The sequence below is a fragment of the Hypanus sabinus genome, chromosome 2, assembly GCF_030144855.1.
Source record: "Hypanus sabinus isolate sHypSab1 chromosome 2, sHypSab1.hap1, whole genome shotgun sequence".
NCBI lineage: Eukaryota > Metazoa > Chordata > Chondrichthyes > Myliobatiformes > Dasyatidae > Hypanus > Hypanus sabinus.
The window spans coordinates 85,271,987-85,295,383 of NC_082707.1; the positions used below are offsets into that span (position 1 = coordinate 85,271,987).

A 23,397-nucleotide genomic window follows, 5' to 3' on the forward strand; every position below is an offset into this window, starting at 1 on the left:
CTTTAGCAGAACAAATCCTTTCAGGTTACTCAGGGAGCTGCATCTTTGCTTTGCTCATCCTTCGCTCTCTCAGGAACAGGGCCACACTGCAGCTGGAGCATCCCTGTTTTAAAGGCCACCCATTATTCAATGATAACTTCACTTGTCAGCTTTTCATTCTGATGTTTCCCAGGCTAGATCTGTTTTCTCCCTGGTCTTCCTTTGCAGTGGGATATTCCTTCGATCTGCTGTGTCTCTGTGCTGAGCCCTTTTGTGTTCTGTTACTAGACACTTCAATGATGCAGTGCAACTCTTGAGTAGCTGTGCTAAATGTGGACGTGTCCCAGCCCCAGGTCGTATTTGACTGCCATCAGACTCACAGGCACCAGATAGTGCGAGGGAACATAACTAGCATTTAGTGACAGAAAGTAATTCATTTCTGTCCTTTTTAACAATTATTTTATTCTGTTTACTTAATGTGAAAGTATAGTTTTATTTATGTATTGGGATACAGTGCGGAATAGGCCTTTCCAGCTCATCGAGACATGCCTCCCAGCAAACCCCCAATTTAACCCCAGCCTAATCACGGGACAATTTACAATGACCATTTGACCTAGCATGTCTTTGGACTGTGGGAGGAAACTGGAGCACCCGAGGGAAACCGACAAAGTCATGGGCAGAACGTACAAACTCCCTACAGGCAGTGGCGGGAATTGAACCTGGGTCACTGGTACTGGATCAGCATCTCAGGCAACTAACTCCAACTTAATAAATTGACCGCAGTAACTGGAATATTACTCGTGCTTCGAAAAGGTTCAAAAAGAACTTGTATTGCCTTTAATAAATTATGCTCATATAAGTTTATTAATTATAGAGTTATATTCCTCCAGATTAATGTTTTCCTATATATTTGTATCTCTGTCCCAGTGCAGACCCACTTTCACTCTTGATTTTCTCAGATATTGTTGTATTTAGTGGCACATTCGTATTAATTAGTTTCCTGTCATCTACAGTATGTATCTCTGAATGTTTGTTTCAGTTTTGAATGTGTACTCATCACCCTTCATCTTCTATTTACAAATATTTATATTTAATTTTTATCTTCTATGTGCAGTGCTTTCAGATCAGATTTATGGCTTAGAGATGTATTTGCCATTACTATAGTATTTACAGTGGATTCCAGTTAATTGTGACACACCGGGACCAGTACATTTTGTCCCAATTAAGAGGTAACCTCATTAGCTGAAATTTCTTGGAAATAGCTAAAAACATATAAGAAAGAACAACCTACCACTTAACTAATAAATTATGCATTTAAGAGAAGTACAGAACGAATTAGAAACAAACAATGCTACTACAGTACTATAAAACTGTAGTTCCCAATGGTTATGTATGGATAACCTTCTAGTTATAGTTATTGGAATAGTTACTCAATGTATGCTGCCATATTCTTTTGATTGACCTGTAAATGAACAAAATCAATGCAGATTCAGAGTACGTATAATGGACAGCCTTCATACAATCTTTTTGATGATTGCATCCTTCAAATCTTCATTTTCATTGTAACATTCAAAATGATTGTCAATACCTTCAAATTCTTTCTGGTCCCCAGCTTGTTGAAGTAATGCAATTGTTTCATTTTCACCCCTGGTCGTCTCTGACATCTTCAACTCTGAATGCTTGAAACCGTAGTGAGCAAACCAGTTTTGAGTTGTCTTACTGCTTGTATCTTGCCAACATTCACTGCTTTTTGAATACACACTCAACTGAAGCTATTTAAAAACTGTTTGCCCTAGTCTCTCGTCCCAATTAAGCATCATAATTTCCCAAATAAACAAAGGGAATTCCAGCTATTTTTTTCAATTGTTTTTTGTTCTTTAAGAGTTGTCCAAATAAGTGGCTGCCCCAATTAACCAATGGCTCAATTAATTGGAATCCACTGTTTTCAGAGCTTTCAGTGGAGGCAAGGTTTCTACCTGAGGAGACCAAACCAAGGGCAATGAATATTAGGGAGTGAATATTTAATCCAACAGGAAATTCAGTAGAATCCTCTTCATCCTGAAAAAGTGGAACTCGCTGCCGCATTGAGGAAAATACCATTGATGCATTTCACAGGAAGCTGGAGAAACTCGTGAAAGAGAAGCTAACAGTGTTGTTAGTGTAGAGTGAGTGGAGGCTTCAGGGAATCATAAGCACCTGCACGGAGCAGTTGTTTCCATTCCGTGTCGTCTACGTAATTCACTGTATACATCTACAAAAAACAGCAAATGCTGAAAATACTTAGCAGGTCAGACAGCGCCTGTGGAGAGGGAAACTGGGTTAACCCCTCAGATTCGTGGCCCTCTATCAGTTCTGATGAGTGCGGCTGAGCTGAAAGATTAACTACATTTCTGTCACCATCTGGTCTGCAGAGAACTTCCATTATTTCAAATCTCCAGCATATGCGGTTTTTTGCTTTTTCAATGATATATTGCTGTGTATGTGATGTTTTTGTATTTGTATCTTGGGCTCTTCATTCTGCATTCCTTTAATTGTATTTCATTCCTGTTTGTAAATACTTGTTTGCCTTTGCCGTCCCCGTGGACTCTAATGTTATATGTGCTGTACTTCTATAATATTTATGTTTTGGAAGCTTTATTACTGTATGATCTGTTTATGTATGCTGTGCTAAACTAATGTATTTCTCTGCATCACTGTCAAAGTAACACTGGGACTGAGAATGGTTTATAACATTCATTCTTACAAATGGATATGTTTGACATGTTCAGTGCCCACAGAGCCACTTCAGTCAGAGGCAAAGTAGAGGCACTGGAAGGCCAACCAAGAGCACACAGAAGGTGTTAATCACACCAGGAAACCTGAAGCATAAAGAAGAGCAACAGCAGTGGTCAGGAGGTCTCAATGAAACAGGAAGGACTTGAGGACCATGTCCATAATAGAGATGTGCGTAGGGACGAGAGGGCAGTGCAAACAGTGATGGAACAGGATCTGGCAGGAAATGGAGGAGAAGCTGGGAAAAGTCAGTTTGCTTCATGTGTTGTACTGGCAGAATAACTTCTAATATAGAACAAATGAATAAAAATAAAACGGGTCAGTCTGACGGTGAATCTGATGCCCAGAAGCTGATTAAAGGCGAGTCATGTACAACTCGAAGTTAATCTGGAAACTGAAACTTGAAAACAATGTTAAGATTCAGCAAATATACCTTAAGAGTTTTTTTCCATTGATGAAAAATACTAATTTAAGATATAATAAAGCATAAGTATGAAGAAATTAATTTGCATTGCAAATCAAACAGAATCAATGCAAATTTCACTGGGACAGCATCTCAGGCATCTAGCTTCAAGTTAACAAATTGGCCACAGTCATATCTGAACATTATTCATGCTTTGACAGGTTCAGAAAAGGAACTTGGATTGCCTTTCATTTCTTTACACTTTTACAAAAACACTTACAGGGGCTCTGAAGCAATTCAGCAGACTACTCCACTAATGGTGGATAAAGCGTCACAAGGTGTTGATGATTTCTGCAGAATAATAGCCATGCCATCAGAAAAAGGGTTCCCAGCCAGCCGCCTTACGCCATCGATCGGTGCCATTAAGGAAGGGGTCTGTGCTGCCCCGGGTTGGAAACCCCTGCTTTAGAAGAATACCCAGTGCTGCCTCTCATGATGCAGGGAGAACCTATTATTGGACCCTGTTCAAACAGTGAAGTTCTCATTTATTTTGTCCCAGTCAAAAATAGCACTTCAAACTGTGCGGTATACCCTCAGTACTGGATTAAAGTGTCAGCCTGGGTTGTGAGCAAAAATAAACCACCTCATTCTGAGAAGAGTGACACATGAGAAGAGATTGGGAGAAGGCAAACCTGGGAATAATTATTGAGTTTTTTTCCTCTGCAACAAACCATGAAATAAGGTAAGAAAGTACCTCTAGTTCGGAGCATTTAGGACCCAAGGTCATCATTTTCCTTCCAAATATGCTACCTCCCTCATGTCACTAATAACTCAAATAGCTTAGTTTCTGGTCTATATTCCCTTGCAGTGTTTTCCTGTTTTAAAAGGCACTGTTTAGGGCAGGTATAAATATGTAAATGTAGCACACAGCCAGAAGGAATGTTGTTCTAGTAGATTGGAAAGAGGAGAAACATTGGGAGATAGCAATGGGAATCCATTGATACCAAGGCAGGACCAATGTGGCAAGTAGAGTTTTAAAATAATAAAGCTGAAGAGGAGGGTGAGAAAAAGGGAGGATTCTGTAAGGCTAGGTTCAACGGCAGGAAGAACAAAGTCAGGATTTTTGAATAGAGAAGCATTGTGCAAATTCACGCAGAGCAGGAACGATGGAGGGCTTACTGTAATCTCCAGGATGTTGGTGACTTGGCTTATGCCAGAAGAGTAAAAAGAGCAAAAGCTGAAGAAGCTGTATCTAAATGTGTGGTGTATTTATTAAAAATGAATGAATAAAAGCACAAAATTAAATAAATAGTTCTGATTATCTAACCAGCATGGAGGCACAATTGTAGAATGGCCAGGACTGAAAACCCAACAGTTTCAGTCTCTTAAGACAGGCAAATTGGTAAAGGGATGGAGTGGATTGGAATCGCCCTGATAGTAAAGGAGGATATAAAATCAATGGTCCTCCACAGCATAAATTGTCATGCGGAATTACTTTAGGAGGAATTTAGAAAGAGGGCAGAAAATACTCTCTGGCACTGTGTACAGATACCTTCAGGGTGCTATAGTTTTGGTCAGAATATATATAAAGGAAAATGCAAGCTGGTACAGCAAACACAACAACATGTACGTGAGTCTTGGCAGATTTGCGGTTGTACTATGCTGGAATCAATATGTCAAGGGACCAAACCTGAAACATGTTATTTTATTTCAAAAATGCTAGTATTGTTTTAGAAAAGAAGTCTCTGGGAAAGACTGGCTGCAATAAGGGAGGGAAAAAAACCTTGAATTTTGGAGTGATTTCATTATACCCAAATGTAAATCCTTACATATGAACAAATAAACTGCAAGTTTGTTGAAGCAGGTTTCAAAAACTGAATTGAAGGGAAATTTAAGACTACATCATAATTTGTAATGATTATACATTCCCTTAGGAATTAAAATGTCACAGTAAAGAGATCCATCCATTGATAATGGAGGTTAAATAATTGTATCTTGTCAAGAGTTTAATGCAGCTGAAACAAATTGTGATTGGGAATAAGGAAAAGTCATGGTGAAAAAGTCCAAAAATATTCCTAAAATGTGGGGAAAAAGAATGTTCCCACCAAAGCTTTGTTAATAGAAGTAAATTTATTGGAAGTCAAAGCTGTCATACTCTTTGAACTTGGTGTGCATTCTAAGATCTTGAAACTGTTGGTTATGGAGATAGGTTTAGAATGACGTCCATCGATCAGAAAATGCAGATCAGAATCCCATTGCACAGGAAAGGATAGAGAGAGAGAGAGAGAGAGAGAGAGAGAGAGAACACAGAACTACAGGTGAGTAGTCTAACTCACAGTAGCAAAGAAAATGTTGTAAACATAGTTTTCAGTTATGTTGGAACAGTGCATTTAGAGAATGATATGCTGCAGTTCAGATTTATACAAATAAACAATCTGTCAAAAGTTTCTAAGTTTTCTAAGTCTGTAGCCAGCAAGGGGGAGGAAACCAGCAGAGATGGAATTTTCAGATTTTTAAACAGTGTTTGGAAAAATATAACCTAAGCAGTTATTGTAAAATTGGTGGCATAAAATAAGGCCAACATATTTGTATTGACTGTAAGTGAGTGATAACCAGATAACATGGAGGAGGAAGAAGTGGGTCATGGACGGAGGTGAGCTTCACTATCTTCAGGTTGTCTCTGATGCTGCTGAAGTAAGGTATAAAAGTCTTGCAAAACATTTGCAAGTGGGTATGTTCAGAAGTTGTGGAAACTGTATTTGTACTTCAGTAAGAAAAATGAAAGAGCTGGACTTTTCTTTTGAAAGGCTAGGTGGAACTATAGATTTTCGTGGTTGAGTGTTTTTATAAAGAATCTATCATATTTGATAAAGCAGAAATAAATGTTGAAGAATAATAGTCAGCCTTCATAGAGCTAAAGAGTGATACAGCACAGAAACAGGTCATTGGGCTCGCTCATCATCAACCACCCGTTTACACTACTCCTGCAATAATCCTTTACTTGATTCTCAGCACCTTCCGGTTCCTGCCCGCCCCCAGCATTCTACCACATCGTTCCACACATGGGGAGTTTTTACAATGAACCCACACTTGTATGGAATGTGGGAAGAATCCAGAGCAACCACAGGAAATTCCCCAGAATCACCGAGAGGTCATGCATACTCCTCACACGTGTGTTAGCTAAGTCACTGCCCTTCAGTTACAAGTAAATTGGAGCGCAAGGGTCTAATAATAAACAGGAGAAAGTCTGCAGAGGCTGCTCGTCCAAAGCACCACACACAAAACGCTGGAAATGAATAAACGGCCAACATTTCAGATGGAGACCCTTCTTCAGGACTGGAAATAAAAGGGGAAGATGCCAGAATAAAAAGGTGGTGGAGGGGGGTTTGTGAAGGAGGACAGCTAAAGGTGCTAGGTGAAGCTAGGTGGGTAGGAATGATAAAGGGCTGGAGAGGAAGGAACCTGATAAGAGGGGTGAAGGAGGAGGGGAGGTGACAGGCAGGTGAGAAGAAGTAAGAGGTCAGTGTGGGGAAAAGAAGAGAAGTGAAGGAGGTGGGAAAATATTTTTACTGGAAGGAGAAATCGATACTCATGTTAATGGATTGGAGGCTGCTCAGATGGAATATAAGGTGTTGCCCTTCCACCCTGTGGTGGCCTCATCTTGGCACAAGAGGAGGCCATAGAAATGGGAAATAGAAATGGTTGGCCACCAGCAAGTTCCACTTCTAAGTGCTCAACGAAGTAGAAGACTAATTGACTATTGATGAGACCATACTTGGAATATGTTACTGATCTTATACCTAAGCGTGGATATTACTTGACCCCAAAGTTAGTGAAACTGTGTTGATTGGGATGAGGGCTTTGTCTTTTGAAGAGAGACAAGATGCATGCAGCTTCTTTCCCTAGTGAGGTGACCCCATTGAAACGTATACTGTATTTCTGGTATATCGTTTGACCAAGCCACTTGAGATAATGCTTTACCAGTGAGGAGATCCTGAATCTATTGGTCAGAACATTAGAATAATGGATCACTCACTAGGGCCAAAATAAAGAAAAGTTCTAAAGGTTGTGAATGTTTGGGATCATCTACCATGGAAAGTTATAAATGTTCATACATGGCACACATTCACATCACAAATCAATATAACCTTGATAGCAAGTATCTGAGGGAAGTTTGGATTTTAGATCAACTATAATCTCATTAAATGGTGAAAATGTAAAACCTGGAGGGCAGATCCTGGTCTTGTTGTAATGGTGGGACTCGTGATGAATATTAGACAAATGAGTGGGAATGAATTCCAATGACAAAAGCTGCTGTGAAAAATGGCTGAGGTACCAACAAATGAGTTAAGAGTCCATTCAAACGTGTCATGGAAGGAGTTTTAGTTATTCTAGGAATACCAAGAGAATACTGAAATTGTTCAGAGATCATCCTCTGAAAACCAGGATTTCTGCTCCAAGCCCCAGCTGTGTGGATTTTGGCCCTAAAAGAAGAAAGAACGTACACATAGGTAGAGTCTTCTGTATCTGTCAAAGATCTTTACCATCAGTTAGCAGCAATGGATCAAATTATTGACATAATGCTTCAGCCAAATTTACACACAATTAAGGGCTACAAATTAAGAGCACATTGATATGTGGCAAGTGTTGACTTAATGAATTTATAACTTAAAGTCATCAGTGCAAATAATCCGATCTACTTGTCCATAAATAGCCTGCCAGTATGTCTATTGATAATCCTCCTGTTTCCAGTTAGTAACCTCTCTTATAATCCTTTAATAAAACAAACTTGACAATTAATATTGGTCCTGGTGGCCTAATAATAACTTTCTCAGTAGCCTTATTAAAGCCATCTTAAGCAATTAATAACAATAATAAAATGTTGAAACTTCCTTGGTCCTTTAGAAACCCTCACCCCAAACCCACTAATGACTCACTAAAATGTTGTTTGGTGCCACCTGTTGTTACACCCATTACCTTTCCTTCATGCCCATTATTAACTCTTCATGAAACACATTAACATCTGTCTGTATAATTCTTCATGGCGCTCAATACACCCAGAAATGGTTGTGCTGTCCTTTAATAACTCCATTGTAATCTATTTATATGTTGTACTGCACTTTTTTAACAACTCTCTCATAGTCTGTTAATAATTTTTGTTAATAGCTTTACTAATAATGCATCAATAAATCTCTCTATTAGCTCTCATTGTCCATCAACAGCTCCTCCATATCCTGTTTATATCACTCCTTATAATCCATCAGTAACTCTACTGGTAGGTCATTAATAACTATTTATTCATAACATTCTCTGTACTTCAAGTATTCTCCAAATAGTCCACTAAATGCTTTCCAAATCCTTCAATAACTGCATTCCCTTTTTAAATTTCCTTACAATTTATTAATGACTCTGTACAACTGTGATTCACTAATAACTCTCCACATAGTTCATAACTAACTCTTCTGCCAATTAATAACTCCCAATGTACCCAATAAATAACTCACTGTAGCTCATTGATAACACTCCACAGAATCTATTAAGAGCTCTCCATGTGATTCACAGATAACCCTCTCTATAGACCATTACTAACATTCTATGTGGTCTATTAATTGTCTCTACAGTCTGTTAATAATACAGTACTTCATGTGTTAAAGTAATAACACTCCATTCTCCATTAATAATCCATCATGTAACTCACCCGTTAATAACTCTTTGTGTAATCTGTTAGTAACCCTTTCTGCCGTCAATTATAAGCTCTCCATGAAGTCATAAATGGTACTTCTGAAGAAGCATTAATAACTCCAAATGTAAATTGTTAAGAACATTTCCTGCAACCCATCAACAAATCTCTGTATTTCCATTTCTAACTGCCCATGTAGTCTGTTCTGACATTTATAGTCTTCTCCGTAGGTGAATAATATCTAATCATAAGACTGTAAGACATGGGAGCAGAATTAGGTCATTGGGCCGATCGAGTCTGCTCTGCTGTTCAATTATGGCTGATCGTTTCTTCCCCTCCTCAACCCCAGTTCCCGGCCTTCCCCCTGTAACCTTTGATGCCATGTCCAATCAAGAACCTATCAATCTCTGCCTTAAATGTATCCACCAACTTGACCTCCACGGCTATCTATGATAACAAATTCCACAAATTCATCACCATAGGGCTAAAGAAATTTCTCTGCATCTCAGTTTTGAAAGGTGCTCCCCTCTGTTCTGAGGCTGTGTCCTTTTGTCCTAGACTCTCCCACCATGGAAACATCCTTTCCACATCTACTCTGTCTAGACCTTTCAACACTAGAAAGGTTTCAATGAGATCCCCCCTCATCCTTTTGAATTCCAGCGAGTACAGACCCAGAGCCATCAAACATTAGAAACATAGAAAACCTACAGCACAAAGCTGTGCGGAACATGTCTCTACCTTAGAAATACTTAGGCTTACCCGGAGACCTCTATTTTTCTGAGCTGCATGTACCTATCCAGCAGTCTCTTAAAAGACCCTATCATTTCCACCTCCACCACTGACACTGGCAGCCCATTCCATGCACACACCACTCTTGCATAAAAAACTTACCCCTGACATCTCCTCTATACCTATATCCAAGTACCTTAAAACTATTTCCTCTCGTGCTAGCCATTTCAGCCAAAGTGAATACTGAAGCTAAGTATTCATTAAGTACCTCTGCTATCTCTTCTGGTTCCATACATACTTTTCCACTGTCACACTTGATTTGTCCTATTCTCTCACATCTTATCCTCTTCTTCTTCACATACTTGTAGAATGCCTTGGGGTTTTCCTTAATCCTGTCTGCCAAGGCCTTCTCGTGGCCCCTTCTCGCTCTCCTAATTTCATTCTTAAACTCCTTCCTGCTAGCCTTATAATCTTGTAGATCTCTATCATTACCTAGTTTTTTGAACCTTTCGTAAGCTCTTCTTTTCTTCTTGAATAGATTTACAACAGCCTTTGTACACCATGGTTCCTGTACCCCACCAGCCTTTCCCTGTTTCATTGGAATGTACCTACGCAGAACCCCTTGCAAATATCCCCTGAACATTTGCCACATTTCTTCTGAACGTTTCCCTGAGAACATCTGTTTCCAATTTATGCTTCCAAGTTCCTGCCTGATAGCCTCTTATTTCCCCTCACTGCAATTAAATGTTTCCCCAACTTGTCTGTTTTGAGCATTTCTTTGTTTTTGGAATACATCTATCCTGCACCATCCTCATTTTTCCCAGAGACTCATGCCATTGCTGCACTACTGTCATCCCGGCCAGCAGCTCCCTTCAATTTACTCTGATCAACTCCTCTCTCATATCACTGTAATTTCCTTTACTCCACTGAAATACTGCCATGTCAGACTTTACTTTCTCCCTATCAAATTTCAAGTTGAACTCAATCACATTGTGATCACTGGCTCGTAATGACTCATTTACTTTAAGTTCCCTAATCACCTCTGGTTCATTACATAATACCCATGTAATCCATTAATAACACTCTAAGTGATCTATTACATTCCCTCCCTGCATTCTATTTATTTCTATGGGTCTTCCATTAATAAATCTTACTGTAACCTAAACATAACTCCCTGTATACTCAGTTAACATTTCCAGATTCTCTGCTGCCCATTAGTGTTTCCCAGTAGCCCAATAATATATATTCCACTCCTCCTGACAATTAATACCTCATTAAGACAATAATAATCTTTGCATAACTAATTACTAACTTCCCATGTTGTTCATTTATAAGTGTACCTGTCCTATATTGATTGCTCCAGTCTCTTAATAACCCAAAATGTAATTTATAAATCAACCCTCCTTTTGATCATGAATAATTTTCCTTATTGATGATTAAGAACTGTCCATCTATTCCATTAATAACTTTAAATATAGCATATTAATAATTCTTCTTATATTCCATTTATAGCCAATTAGTAACTCCCCAAATATACCATTAATAACTACCCATGCAATCCATTAATAACTCCCCCATAGATAAGTAGTAAATTTATAGATACCCCATTAATAATCTCCCAATTATAAATTAATACCCCCCCAACCATTGGTCCATTAATAACATAATCCATAGCCAGTATTTCACTAATAACTCTCCTTTCAGGCTATAATACCTATCCCTATATCCCTACTAAGTATTATTAGGGTCCACAGCTGGACTGAAAGCATGTATATATTCAAATAAGCATTGGTGCAGATTCTATCCCACATTAGTGTACTTGTGAACACAGCATTGTGCAGATTCTATCCCACATTAGTGTACTTGTGAACACAACATTGTGTGGATTCTATTCCACATTAGTGTACTTGTGCAGCCGTACATCTTGAATTGCCTAGCCGTGCTCATCTCACATCTCTTCTTACACTTGATTGTATTCATTGAGAGGATTAGAAGGAAAAATAAAGACAGACAAGAGAGCCAAAAGCAATATCTGTATAAAAGACCATCACAAAGCAGTTGAATTGCTAAGCCCAGAATCTGAAATTCCATCATAATCATTTATTCAGACTGTAAATTCTAAACTTTAAGTTCCTGGTTGTTTTTGTGTGAATTTCTATGTTAACCTCGTGCAGTTTTAACCACATAAATCTAGCAAACAGGCTCACGCTAGTCCTGTAAAAGAACAAGTACTCTGCAAGAGACACAAGAAATATCCGATGTTGGCAATCGGGAGCAACACACAAAATGCTGGAGGAACTGAGTGGGTCAGGCAGCATCCATGGAGGGAAATGGACTGCTGGCTTTTCAGGTCAAGGCCTTTCATTGGGACTGGAAAGACAGATAGCCAGTGTTAAAATCTGGATGAAGGGGCTGGGTGAGAGGAGGATGATATGAAGGTGAGGGAGACTCTTAAGAATGTAGAAGATGGGTATAAGTAACGAAGGGCCAGAGAAGTGGAGCATAGAAGGGGGGCAAGGAGGGGAACTGGTGGGAGGAGTCTCTGGGTAATGGACAGATTGTGTGAGTCGGGGAGAAGAAAAAGATAGGGTAATAGGAACTAGTGGGATAATGGAAAAATATAAGGGACAAGAAGAATGGTTATTAGAAATTAGGGAAACAATGATCATGGCCCTCATCACCCTATCTGTTTCTCCTCCCTTCACCCCCACCTGCCCATCATAAAGACACCCCTACTACTAGTTCCTTCTCTTATCTTCTTCCCTTTATTTCATGGTTCCCTGTCCTAGCAGATTCCATTTTCTTCAGCCCTTGGTCATTTCCCAGCTTCTTGCATCATTCCCTCTCACCACCCTCCCTCACCTGGATCCACCCACCCCCTCCTCATCTTTTTATATCAACTCTCTTCCTCTCTCTTTCCAGTCCTGATGAAGGATCTCGGCCAAAACGTAGATTGTTCACCCGAAACATAGATTGGCCCTGATGCACCATCAATATCTCTCGGAGACAGGAGCAAACGATAGGCTTTTATTAGCTGCAAGAGACCACGATTAGCAGCAAGAGACCACCACACACCATCCTGGAGACTGAGGGAGGAGCAGTGCCTCCAACCGCCTTTATATAGGGGTCAGTGGGAGGAGCCACAGGAGCAGTCAGCAGAGGGGCATGTCCAGACAGGTATATGTAGTTCCTCCAGCACGTCTGAGTGGTGCTCACATTCTCTGAATGGAAATGTTAAATCCTAACAAAGTCACTTCTTTTATCTGTTCACATTTCTGTGAAAACTCGTTGGATGTTTTCCTTTGTTAAAGGTGGTGTGCAGAACATGATGAGGTTTCGAGAGACTGTAGTTTCAGGGTTAGTCAGGATACCGTATGTCCAGGGGGATGAAGGTTCCGAACTTCATTGACGCAAGGTGTGCCTCTGGCCGATTGGAGTGTTGGCTTATACCAGAGTGGTAATGGGAAGTAGAATTGAAATGGGTGGCCACCTGGAGATCCCTTTTCTTTCTGGCGGATGGGGCATAGGTGCTTGGCGAAGCGGTCTCCCAATCTACATCGGGTCTCACTGATAGACAGGTCACACTAGGAACACTGGATACAGTAGATGATCCCAACAGACTCACAGCCTCACCTAGAAGGACTGTTTGGGGCCCCAAATGGTAGTGAGGGGGGTGGTGTAGGGGCAGCTGTAGCACTTGTTCCGCTTGCAAGGATAAGTGCCAGGAGGGAGATCATTGAAGAGGGACGAATGGAGAAGGGAGTCGCATAGGGAGTGATCCCGGTGGAAAGCGAAAAGCGGGAGGAAGGGAAAGATGTGCTTGGACCTCCCACAGTGGGATCATATCGTACAATTGTGGGGCAGTGTGGCTTGAAGGGCTGGGAAAACCTACTCCATGCTTTCTCTCAATAAATAACTGTGCAAATGTTTAGATAATGTCTGCGCACAATGTGCTATATAGCTCTGTATTATTCCAAACCTCTGTGTACCTTGCAACGCTCTCCTGTGTGTGTTATTTTGTGCTTGTTTATTATTTTTGTACAGTAATTGATAATAATATGAGCAAACACGAGGAAATCTACAGATGCTGGAAATTCAAACAACACACACAGAATGCTGGTGGAACACAGCAGGCCAGGCAGCATCTATAAGGAGAAGCACTGTTAACGTTTCGGGCCATCAACATTATAGATGTCCAACCTGAGGACAGTGCGTCTCCTTATAGATGCTGCCTGGCCTGCTGTGATCCACCAGCATTTTGTGTGTGTTGATTGATGATAATATTATATCTTTGCAGTGTACTGCTGCCACAAAACAACAAATTTAATGTCATCTAATGCAGTGATAATAAATCTGGTTTTGATTGATTGTGTACACAAAACTTTATAATATAATTTTATATATTACAGTTTATATATGTGTGTGTGTGTGTGTGTGTATAATATATAGACACACTGTACAAAAAACTGCAAAGTGTGCCGACTGTGACGTATCTCTTTGGGAGTTGCAGTCCAGATCTTGAATCACTATCCTGTACGGGTGCACATGCAGCATTTTGTGTGTATTGACTCATTCTTTGATTCATGTTGTAATGTCACCTTCTGTGCTTCTTAACCAAACAGCAGCATGCCTGAAAATTCCTGGAAAATAAACTCACCAAAAGCCCAAAGGAGGCCACATACCCCATTGTGTGAGCAGAGGTCAATGGAGATGATTAGTAATCCCTTGTATGAAACATTTGAACAGAGGCCAAACGCGGGCTTAAGGAGCGAGCCAGGAACAGCCTGGCCCCCAAGGAAAGAGGCCCCAGCAGCTGCGGATAAGATCTCTGCCAATAAATTGACCAAGTCAAATAGGCAGGTGCTTCCCCAGACACCAGTGGTGCGGAATCGCTCCTACACTGTTTCAGAGGTGAAGAGCTCGGCCCTGGAGAAGCCGCAGACCAAACAAGCTCCTGCCCCAGCTAACTTTTCCAAGCCAGGTGCCAACCTGCCAAGCACGTGGGCCCCCTTGCCCAACAGACCCCCACTGCCGGTCAAGAGTCAGAAGGTGCTGGAGCAACAGCACGCACTGAAAGACTACAGGGATAGCACAGAGATCATGGGTCAAGCCAAGCAACGCGGCAGCCAAGGTGTAGGACAACAGGCCAGTGTCTCGGTGAGTAAGATATGTTTGCTATAAATATAGGCACTTGCAGACAACTTTCATATGGAATTAGAAAGATGCATAAATTTTAATCAGGAACTAGATTAGGAGGGGCACAGGGTAGGAGACGGTCTCTCTAGCTGGGCTAAGTGGCCTGTTTCAATGCCAGAAATTCTATCCAACATTCCCTTGGCCAAGTTTGTGTTCCTAATATGGGTCGGTGGCAGGAGAACTTGAGGGTGAGTTAATGAGCGTGCGGGATAGCTTTGAGAGAAAATAGTGGGGGAATGGGGGATGGTTCTGGAAGCCAGCCTGGACTTGATGGGTCAGACCGCAAGGAAGCAGAGCATTTGTGCAGTGCGAGAGCCTCTTTCGGAGTGTGCGCACCTAGTCCCGCTTGGCGCATGACTCACTTGTGCAGCCTTAGCTGGGTGACCGAAAGGAGATCTGTTCAGTTGCTTCGGGTAAGTTCCCATTAAGCAGGGAGCTCCCCCCGGTCCTCCCCCCCACCAACTGAAGTAACTGCCCTTCCCCTCACAACAACTGACCATCACCCCTACAAGTCTCCTGCCCAGGCACAACCACACCCCCAGTCACCTGATAACTATTTTCTTATCCCAACACCAATCTACCTGTACCTGCCAACTTTCCTGAGGAACGGCTAAGTCAGCTGTCAAAGCTTATTTTGTCTTTGGGTCGGATTGGGAGGTGGTGGGGAAAACGGGTGGTTAGCTTCCATAGGCAAGTTGCGTCTGGGGGTATTGCACTAGTCTGTATGGTGTTTGGTGGTCGCAAGTCAGAAGGTGGTCAAAAACAAAGAGCGACCATTAAATGCCCAACATATTCCGAAGCAGTCAATGTTTTTAACAAAGGCGTCATCCTTGTGTGGAATTCATGTGTCTAAGCACTGTGCCAAGTTTAAAATAGTTTTGATATAAGGGGAATTTTGGGAGCTAGAGGTTGGAGAGCTGCTGAGAGGGGGAGGATGACCAACAGTAATGTAATCATCACAACTAATTGTTAATGAAAATCAAAAGTCTTCCTGTTGGTGGACTTGTGAAATAAAACTAGGAAATGCTGGAAAGACTCAGCAGGTCATCTGCAAGATGAGAAACAGACTTAGCTTTTTCAGCTGAAGTCTCTTCTAATTGAACTGAGAAAGAGAGAAATCAAGCAAGTTCTTTGTTTCCCTGTTCTGACGAAGGGTCTTCAATAATATTGGCCTGGATTGCAAACCTGCTCACAAATCTCTCTTTCTTTCTCTCTTTGCAGTGATCAAGACCATGCCTGTGATCCTTGTCAGGAACTTTATGAAAAGTAAAGCATTTCCTTTTTTCCTGTCTGCTTTTACTCCCTTGACAGATGTAAGCTGTGGTCCTTTGGTTGGCAGAATTCTTTCAATAAGCTAAGTACCAGAGAGAGAGAGAGAGAGGTGATTGAATTAATTCAGTACTGATGCCAAGGAACTGGAAGTGAGGATGCCCAGGCAGCCTAAAGAAGTTTCAGAGTTACAGGAGTTTTGAGAACCACCTACTCGTCACCCCACCCTCAACATGCGCCTATTTCGTTGGTGACAGGGATTCAGTCTTTGGTTTCATCCTTGCACCTTTCAACCGGATCCAACCCAGGTGCACTGCAGCTTCATCACTCGGCCTATTCTGCTGAACGGCCTGGTTATGGGAGCCACATGATCGCACTATAATCAGCATCTTTCAGCTCAGGCAACAACACTATTAACATGGATCACAGCACCAGAGTAGTCCGCCAGTTTGGAAAGCATTAAAGGGAGGAGAAAGAACTGACTTTACTACAGCACTTTCCGCAAACTTGGAACATCTAGAGGTGCAGTCGCTATTAAAATGCAGGAGATACAGCACGCAACTTGTGCCTCACAGACAGCAGTTCTATGTCGAGGGTGCTGATAGGTGAATAGATATCACACAGCACATTGTAAATAACTTCACTTCTCTTCAGCTTTGAACCAGGAGCGTTTCCGTTGTTACTGGACGGGCATGCAGAACTTCAGTTCAACATCTCTTTGGCTGTGACTGACAGATCAATGCTCCCCCAGTACTGCACAGCAGCACCCAACCTAACATTCTGCTGAAATGATTTGAAAGGAGGCTTGACCCTCGGGCCAGCTGCATTGGAGATAGGAACACTACCCACTGTCCTGTGGCAAGAAGAGTCTCCTTGGTTGGGACACAGGGGCGTGGCTCATGTGAGAAAGATTGTGATTTGATTGTGTGGGGACGAGAAAGGACTGGAGGAGCAGTTAGAGTTATGTGTCAGAAACCATAAAATGACACTTGTATGCCTTCAGGTTTTGTCCTCAGTTTGCAAATCACCCTGGAAGTTCTTCCCTGCAGGTTTGGAGATAGTGCAATCTGCCCCTGTGTGAAACGCCACATAAGATGTGTTAACCCTGCTGTCCATTCTGTGACATCAAGGAGATGACAGTGGCTTATGCCCTAAGAGGAACTGTTGATAATGCCTCTTCTCTACCCCTCATACCCTCGTTTCACACTTGTAGGTGTCCCCAACTCTGCTGCCATTGCTGTAGGAACAACTGCCTATCAGAAGAAACCGTTTTACTTCCGCTGCTCCTTTCACCTGTCTGGGACATGACTGAGGCCCTCAACACACTGCCAAGTGTCGCTCCCTGTGTAGTCTCATGCTTTAAGGGATGTACCAGTGGGAGGGGAGCCAGTATCAGGCTCTTAGATGCCTTTCATCTCTTTCATCTTTCCCATACAACAATGTTTTTCAAAATTTTGACATTTCTGTGGAACTTAACACTTGGCCTCCATTTGTTATTGAATGTACAATGACAACCCCATGAAAGAGAACATGGATGAAATAAAATGCTGTCAAATCAACCATACAATTTTGTCCTTGACCCCGTTTGATGCTACTGGCTCATGTGATCCAGACTAACGTTTTCCAGCATAGCAATACATCCTGGTGGTTTGGTGGCATTTTGTCTCAACTTTGCACATCCCCACTGTTGTGGATAGTGTGGAGGGCTATCAGAGTTTACAGCGGGACATTGATAGGATGCAAAACTAGGCTGAGAAGTGGCAGATGGAGTTCAACCCAGATAAGTGTGAGGAGGTTAATTTTGGTAGGTCAAATATGATGGCAGAATATAGTATGAATGGTAAGACTCTTGGCAGTGTGGAGGATCAGAGGGATCTTGGGGTCCGAGTCCATAGGACACTCAAAGCTGCTGAGCAGGTTGACTGTGTGGTTAAGAAAGCATACAGTACATTGCCTGTCATCAATCGTGGGATTGAGTTTAGAAGCAGAGAAGTAATGTTGCAGCTATATAGGACCCTGGTCAGACCCCTCTTGGAGTACTGTGCTCAGTTCTGGTCACTTCACTATAGGAAGGATGTGGAAACTATAGAAAGGGTGCAGAGGAGATTTACAAGGATGCTGCCTGGATTGGGGAGCATGCCTTATGAGAACAGGTTGAGTGAACTTGGCCTTTTTTCCTTGGAGCGATGGAGGATGAGAGGTGACTGATAGAGGTGTATAAGATGATGAGAGGCATTAATTGTATGGATGGTCAGAGGCTTTCTACCAGGGCTGAAATGGCTAACACAAGAGGACACAGTTTTAAGGTACTCAGAAGTAGGTACAGAAGAGATATCAGGGTAAGTTTTTTTATGCGGAGAGTGGTGAGTGTGTGGAATGGGCTGACAGCAGCGATGGTGGAGCTGGATACAATAGGGTCTTTTAAGAGACTCCTGGACAGGTACATGGAGCTCAGAAAAATAGAGGGCTATGGGTAGCACTAGGTAATTTCTCAGGTAAGGACATGGTCGGCACAGCTTTGTGGGCTGAAGGGCCTGTATTGTGCTGTAGGTTTTCTATGCTTCTCTGATATAAATTAAAGGTAAGGGGTAAGAGATTTAGAGGTGATCAGATAGGGACCTTTGGCACCCAGAGAGAAGTGAGACACTGTCTGAGAGAGGGATGGAAGCTGAATCACTGATAACATTGACAAAGTGTCAGGACAAGCCCAGGCATAGAAGGCTATAGGCCAAGTTCAAGAGGAGGAGTTTAATTTGGATGGGTACTCACTAGTCAGTGTGGAATTGATGGCCAGATTGTCCTCTTTCTGTGCTGTATGACTCAATAACTCTAATAAACTAACGATTAATGGGACTGGGCAGTTGATTGTGCGAGCTCTGTGAGGCCTATTTCTGCTTTGTATCTCTTCATGACTATATTGAAGAGTGTGAATACAGATCATGTCTAGCACCGCATGCTCAATTCTCTGAGTTTCAGCACACTATTACAAACCCTGCGCCTCAGTTTCCCCAAGGCATTGTTCTGCTGCCATTAGCAAGGGTTAACTCCCAGTATCACTCAGTGCTCTCCATCTCAGCGTTCACCGTCTCCACATGCACCATCCCACAGATCACACACACAAGGTCAGTGCTCTCTAGCGGACTCTCTGGTGAACTGGAAGTCACACGGCGAATCGACACAAAGTGCACAAACAGAAACGGGCTGACAATTTAGAATTCAGCAGCAAATTCCCATTGAAAAAGGTGCGCATGTTTCTGGGACATTGTGAACAACTGTTTTCAACCCAATTCTGAATGTTATTTGGAGATGGTGCTCTAGTTTGCAGTCCCCAGAACTGTGGCTGGAGTTGTCTGAGACCCTACCTCCCGACTCAGTGGTGAGAACTTTGCCTCTTGGCCCACACTCATTCCATCCACATTTGGGTATCCCTTTAGATCTGTTATGGACTCAATGGTTTGGACAGTCTCTTCTGCCCCCAACAACTTTATGTAAGACATCCCAGCATTTGGAAACCATTCACTCATCTCCATTCTCAGAATGGGAATGACACCACGACATCAAAGGCTCATCCAGTCACCGAGCTGTGGCACCAAGTATTTGCTGCTTTGCACCTTTAAGTGTTCAAGTTCAAATCAGTATTCCTTGCTCCTTTTCCTTTTTTTTTCTGGTTACAATTTTCCATATATATTAAGAAAGCAAGAATTGAAAATAAAATAAAAACTTTTCTCTTTTTGTCCCAATCCAGTTCCCTGCTGTGAAAGTCAGGCAGGAAGTGAAGGTTTCCTTTCTCTTCAGTAAAACAATGCTTTCTGTTCCCTGCTCCTGAAGGCTTTGCATTGAGCTAGTAGGCCTCCTGATAACGTTGATGTGGGTAAGTGGCCGCTGTAACTGTACAGTAACCTGCTGGATTAAAATTCCTCCTGTATCCTTTACACATTTCCTTTCTGTGCATCTCCAACCTTTCTCAAAAACAGATTGAAAGCATCAGTGAAACAGCAGCAAAGTTGGACCATTAGGTTGCTATGGCTCACTGACATGTTATTCCAGACATTCACTTCTGTAACTAAATATATAGCAACAACTACCCTTTCCATGGACTGCGTCACGTGTTTTCCCAATAAAATGTTCAAGGGTTTGTTTAACTGGAGGCCAATTTAGATCAGCAAGCAGGGGCTCTGAACATCCAGATGTTTGAGTTCAAATTACACAGCAGTAGCTGACGAATGTAGTTCAAGCAAAAACTGGGGAATGACAGTTGGTAATGGTGGCCATGAAACCACCAGATCGTTATTGAAATCCTTCGGCTGACTGACATCATGCAGGAGTAGACATCTACTTAAACCTGTTCTGGGCTCAGTATGACTCTCGACTGCCCCCTCAGTTCAGAGATGAGTTCTAAATGCTGATGCCTGCTGCCCAAACGTGGTAGAGGGTGACATTGGCAGGGGAGAAGATTGGTGTCTGCTCCACCATCGTGTGGGGGACATGACTTGTTTTGTCTTCCTAAACTCACCCATGTGCAGTCCCTGCACTAAGTATTCTCCAGGTTAATAAACTGCAAATGTGCACAGGTGTTCCCACTTAAAGACATTGCTGAAAGTAAAAGTCAAACAGCTCTTCCTGTGCTAAACTTCAGTGGACATTGTGACTTTAGTGAAGAGAGCATGTGCAGTGACATTGTTGGGAGCAGAGCAGGAGAATACAAATTTGGAAATCTTAGGTCTTAGCCTTCTCTAAAACTTCACGGACTGTATATTCCAGTTGTTTGCCTGCTCAGCCCCAATGTCAGGTGCATTAACACTATGGGAAACCACAGTGACCCAACAGCACAGCTGGTGCTCCTTCACCAGAAGCTCTGCGGAAATTTGACCACTTCCTTTTCAAGTCTAGTTAAGGATGTACAATAAACATCGACCTTTCCAGCAATCCTCACATCCCACAGGTGAGATACTCCACGTACATACCCAGTGACGTGCAGATTCTGGGGTTCTTTCCTCCTGAAATAATCATACGCAGATTAAGAACACGTATATCTGTACAAACTACTTCTGGGTCCTTCTGTTATGATACGTGGATTTTGACAACAAAAATGGCTGGAGACGCTTAGCACTTTCATGCAAGAGTGCTTATTCAGTGCGTCAAAGATCCAACTTTCAAAAATTAGCAAAAACTGCCAATGTTTACAAAAAGCTATCTTGCAGAAAACACATTATAGTGTCATTCTATGCTCACTGTAAACTCCTAATCTCCCTCTCCCGCTCCTCTCTCCCCCTCCCTCTTTCCCTCTCCCTCTCCCCCTCTTCCTCTCCTCTCCCTCTCCCTCTCTCACTCTCCCCCCGCTCTCCCACCTCTCCCTCTCCCCCTCCCTCACCCCCTCCCTCTTCCCCTCCCCCTCTCCCCTTCCTCTCCCTCTCCCTCTTCTCCTCACTCTTCCCCTCTCCCTCTCCCCCCTATCCCTCTCCCCCCATCCGCCTCCCGCTTTTACTCAGAGCGATCAGGCCTGTATTTTAGGTACCAGGATATACTGTCACTAATTACCCACAAGGTTAACTTAAATCTACCCAGGAATTAGAATATGATGCACCCCACAATGTAGTTCATATTACGATTTAAACAATATCTATCTGAAATACAGTACGTAAACAATATTTCCACATCTCCATTACTAATGTAATGGAACATTCCACCATGTATGGCGGGAAAGACCATAAGGCCAAACCCATAATGAGAATATCCCGGGGAAGACACTCAACACAACGATAGCAGAATGGCAACGCAATGTGTGTGTGTACTTCCGAAAGTGGCCACAGTGAATCAATGAGGGTGCGTTCCTTGTTGAGCTGCTGAGGCTTCCTGGAGTTCTATACCCCAGTAATTTTCACTCATTATTGGACTTGCTGGTTCAGCTCCAGACTGTGACAGGTTTGTATGGCCAGCGATGAATAAACCATGTTCCTGGTTTTGCCAGATGGCACGGACAATGGTGACCATGAACCATTGGTCCCAGCCTAGCGGACACATTAATGATGGTGGGAGGTGCTCTGTCTAGGTATCTTGCAAAGTAGCTAATTTTGATCTTGAGATCCAGTGCATTGGCGGCTCTGTACCATATTGTGACTTGACCTGTCAGAATGCTGTCCTCTATACATCTATAGAGATTCAAGTCTTTGATAGCATACCAACACTCCAAAAACTCCTAACCAATTGGAGCTATTGGCTTGCCTTTCTCATGGCTGTATCAATGTTTTGGGCCCAGGATAGATCCTACAAGATGTTGACCCCAGGAACTTGAAGCTGCTCACCTTTTACACTGTTGACCCCTCAGTAAGAACCTACTTTCCCTTCCTGAAGTCTGAATGTAGATTAAAATGTCTGTTTCTTTCAGTCCTAAGGTACAGAGATTTTGTCAGTGATCTAAAGTAGTCACATCTGTGCTCCTTGTTCCAAATGGATTGTATTGCAGTGCTCCACCATCATTTAATTGTTTTTGTTAGTTGCTTGCCAGTCAACTTTTTTTCTCCCCATTTCTTTGAACAATACAAAACTGAAAGTCTATCAAAGAATGTACAGTAAAAAATGTTGCAACGGTTTGAGAGGTTGAGTTGATTTGGACCTCCTTTTTGTATGCCTGTAATGTGAAAGGGCACAGTGCAAGAGGTGCTGGAACAAGAACTAGGCTGATAAATATCGACTTGTTGATAAATGACATCCTGATCCACAATTTCTGAGGGTCCAAAGATACCTACATGGACAAAATGCCCAATGTGTAGAGAAATAATTAAAACTGAAAATGTGTATGAAACTAATATACCAATATAAATCAAGGCTAACTGTTAATGAAAGCATAATAGCCACAATACATAGCTGTTTCAGATTCAAATGATGTTACTTGTTAGATTCATTGCAGTCAATTTTAAGCTGGTTGCCTTAGTAAAGTAAATATTGCCATGTGCGAGACCACTGATAATTTGGCTTTAGTATTTTAATGTTCCTGTCAAATTCCTTTATGTCTTATATTTCTGCTGGATTAGTGACATGTAAAGTTCAATTAGTGTGAATTATAGTAAAGATAAAATATATTTTATGTGTTTTGCACAAGATAATGTTGAGCTGATTTTATGTTCTGGATAGCAATGTTTAGATGCATTTGGGCAATCAGTTCAAGTTAGAAATCAGAACCAAATTTTCTGACTTGGTCAAAAGTCTCCCTCTAGATGACCACATTTTAGTTGAGCACCATCACTGCTAACAAAAACTTTCATTTGTATAGTATCTTTAGCATTGTAGACTATCCTATAAGTGCCTTCACTTGCTTGTAAAAAATGATAGTAATATTAGTAATGATAACCAAACTGTTTAAAAAAGTTAG

General features: G+C 41.9%; 1 protein-coding gene across 6 annotated transcripts in view; it reads left to right on the plus strand.

The window, feature by feature from the left end:
* The window catches only part of inpp5d (inositol polyphosphate-5-phosphatase D), a 134,394-nt gene extending 111,413 nt beyond the window's left edge, over positions 1-22,981 (plus strand). For 3 of the 6 annotated variants that reach the window (XM_059949315.1, XM_059949289.1, XM_059949330.1), the window contains 2 exons: positions 14,186-14,720; positions 16,071-22,981. In XM_059949315.1, the coding sequence (XP_059805298.1) occupies positions 14,186-14,720; positions 16,071-16,076 (541 nt within the window). In that variant the 3' untranslated portion in view covers positions 16,077-22,981. Of the gene's footprint in view, positions 1-2,747; positions 4,944-14,185; positions 14,721-15,980 lie in introns of those variants that run through there. The other 3 variants (XM_059949304.1, XM_059949297.1, XM_059949321.1) reach the window with 3 other exon arrangements.
* The last annotated feature ends 416 nt before the right edge of the window (positions 22,982-23,397 follow it).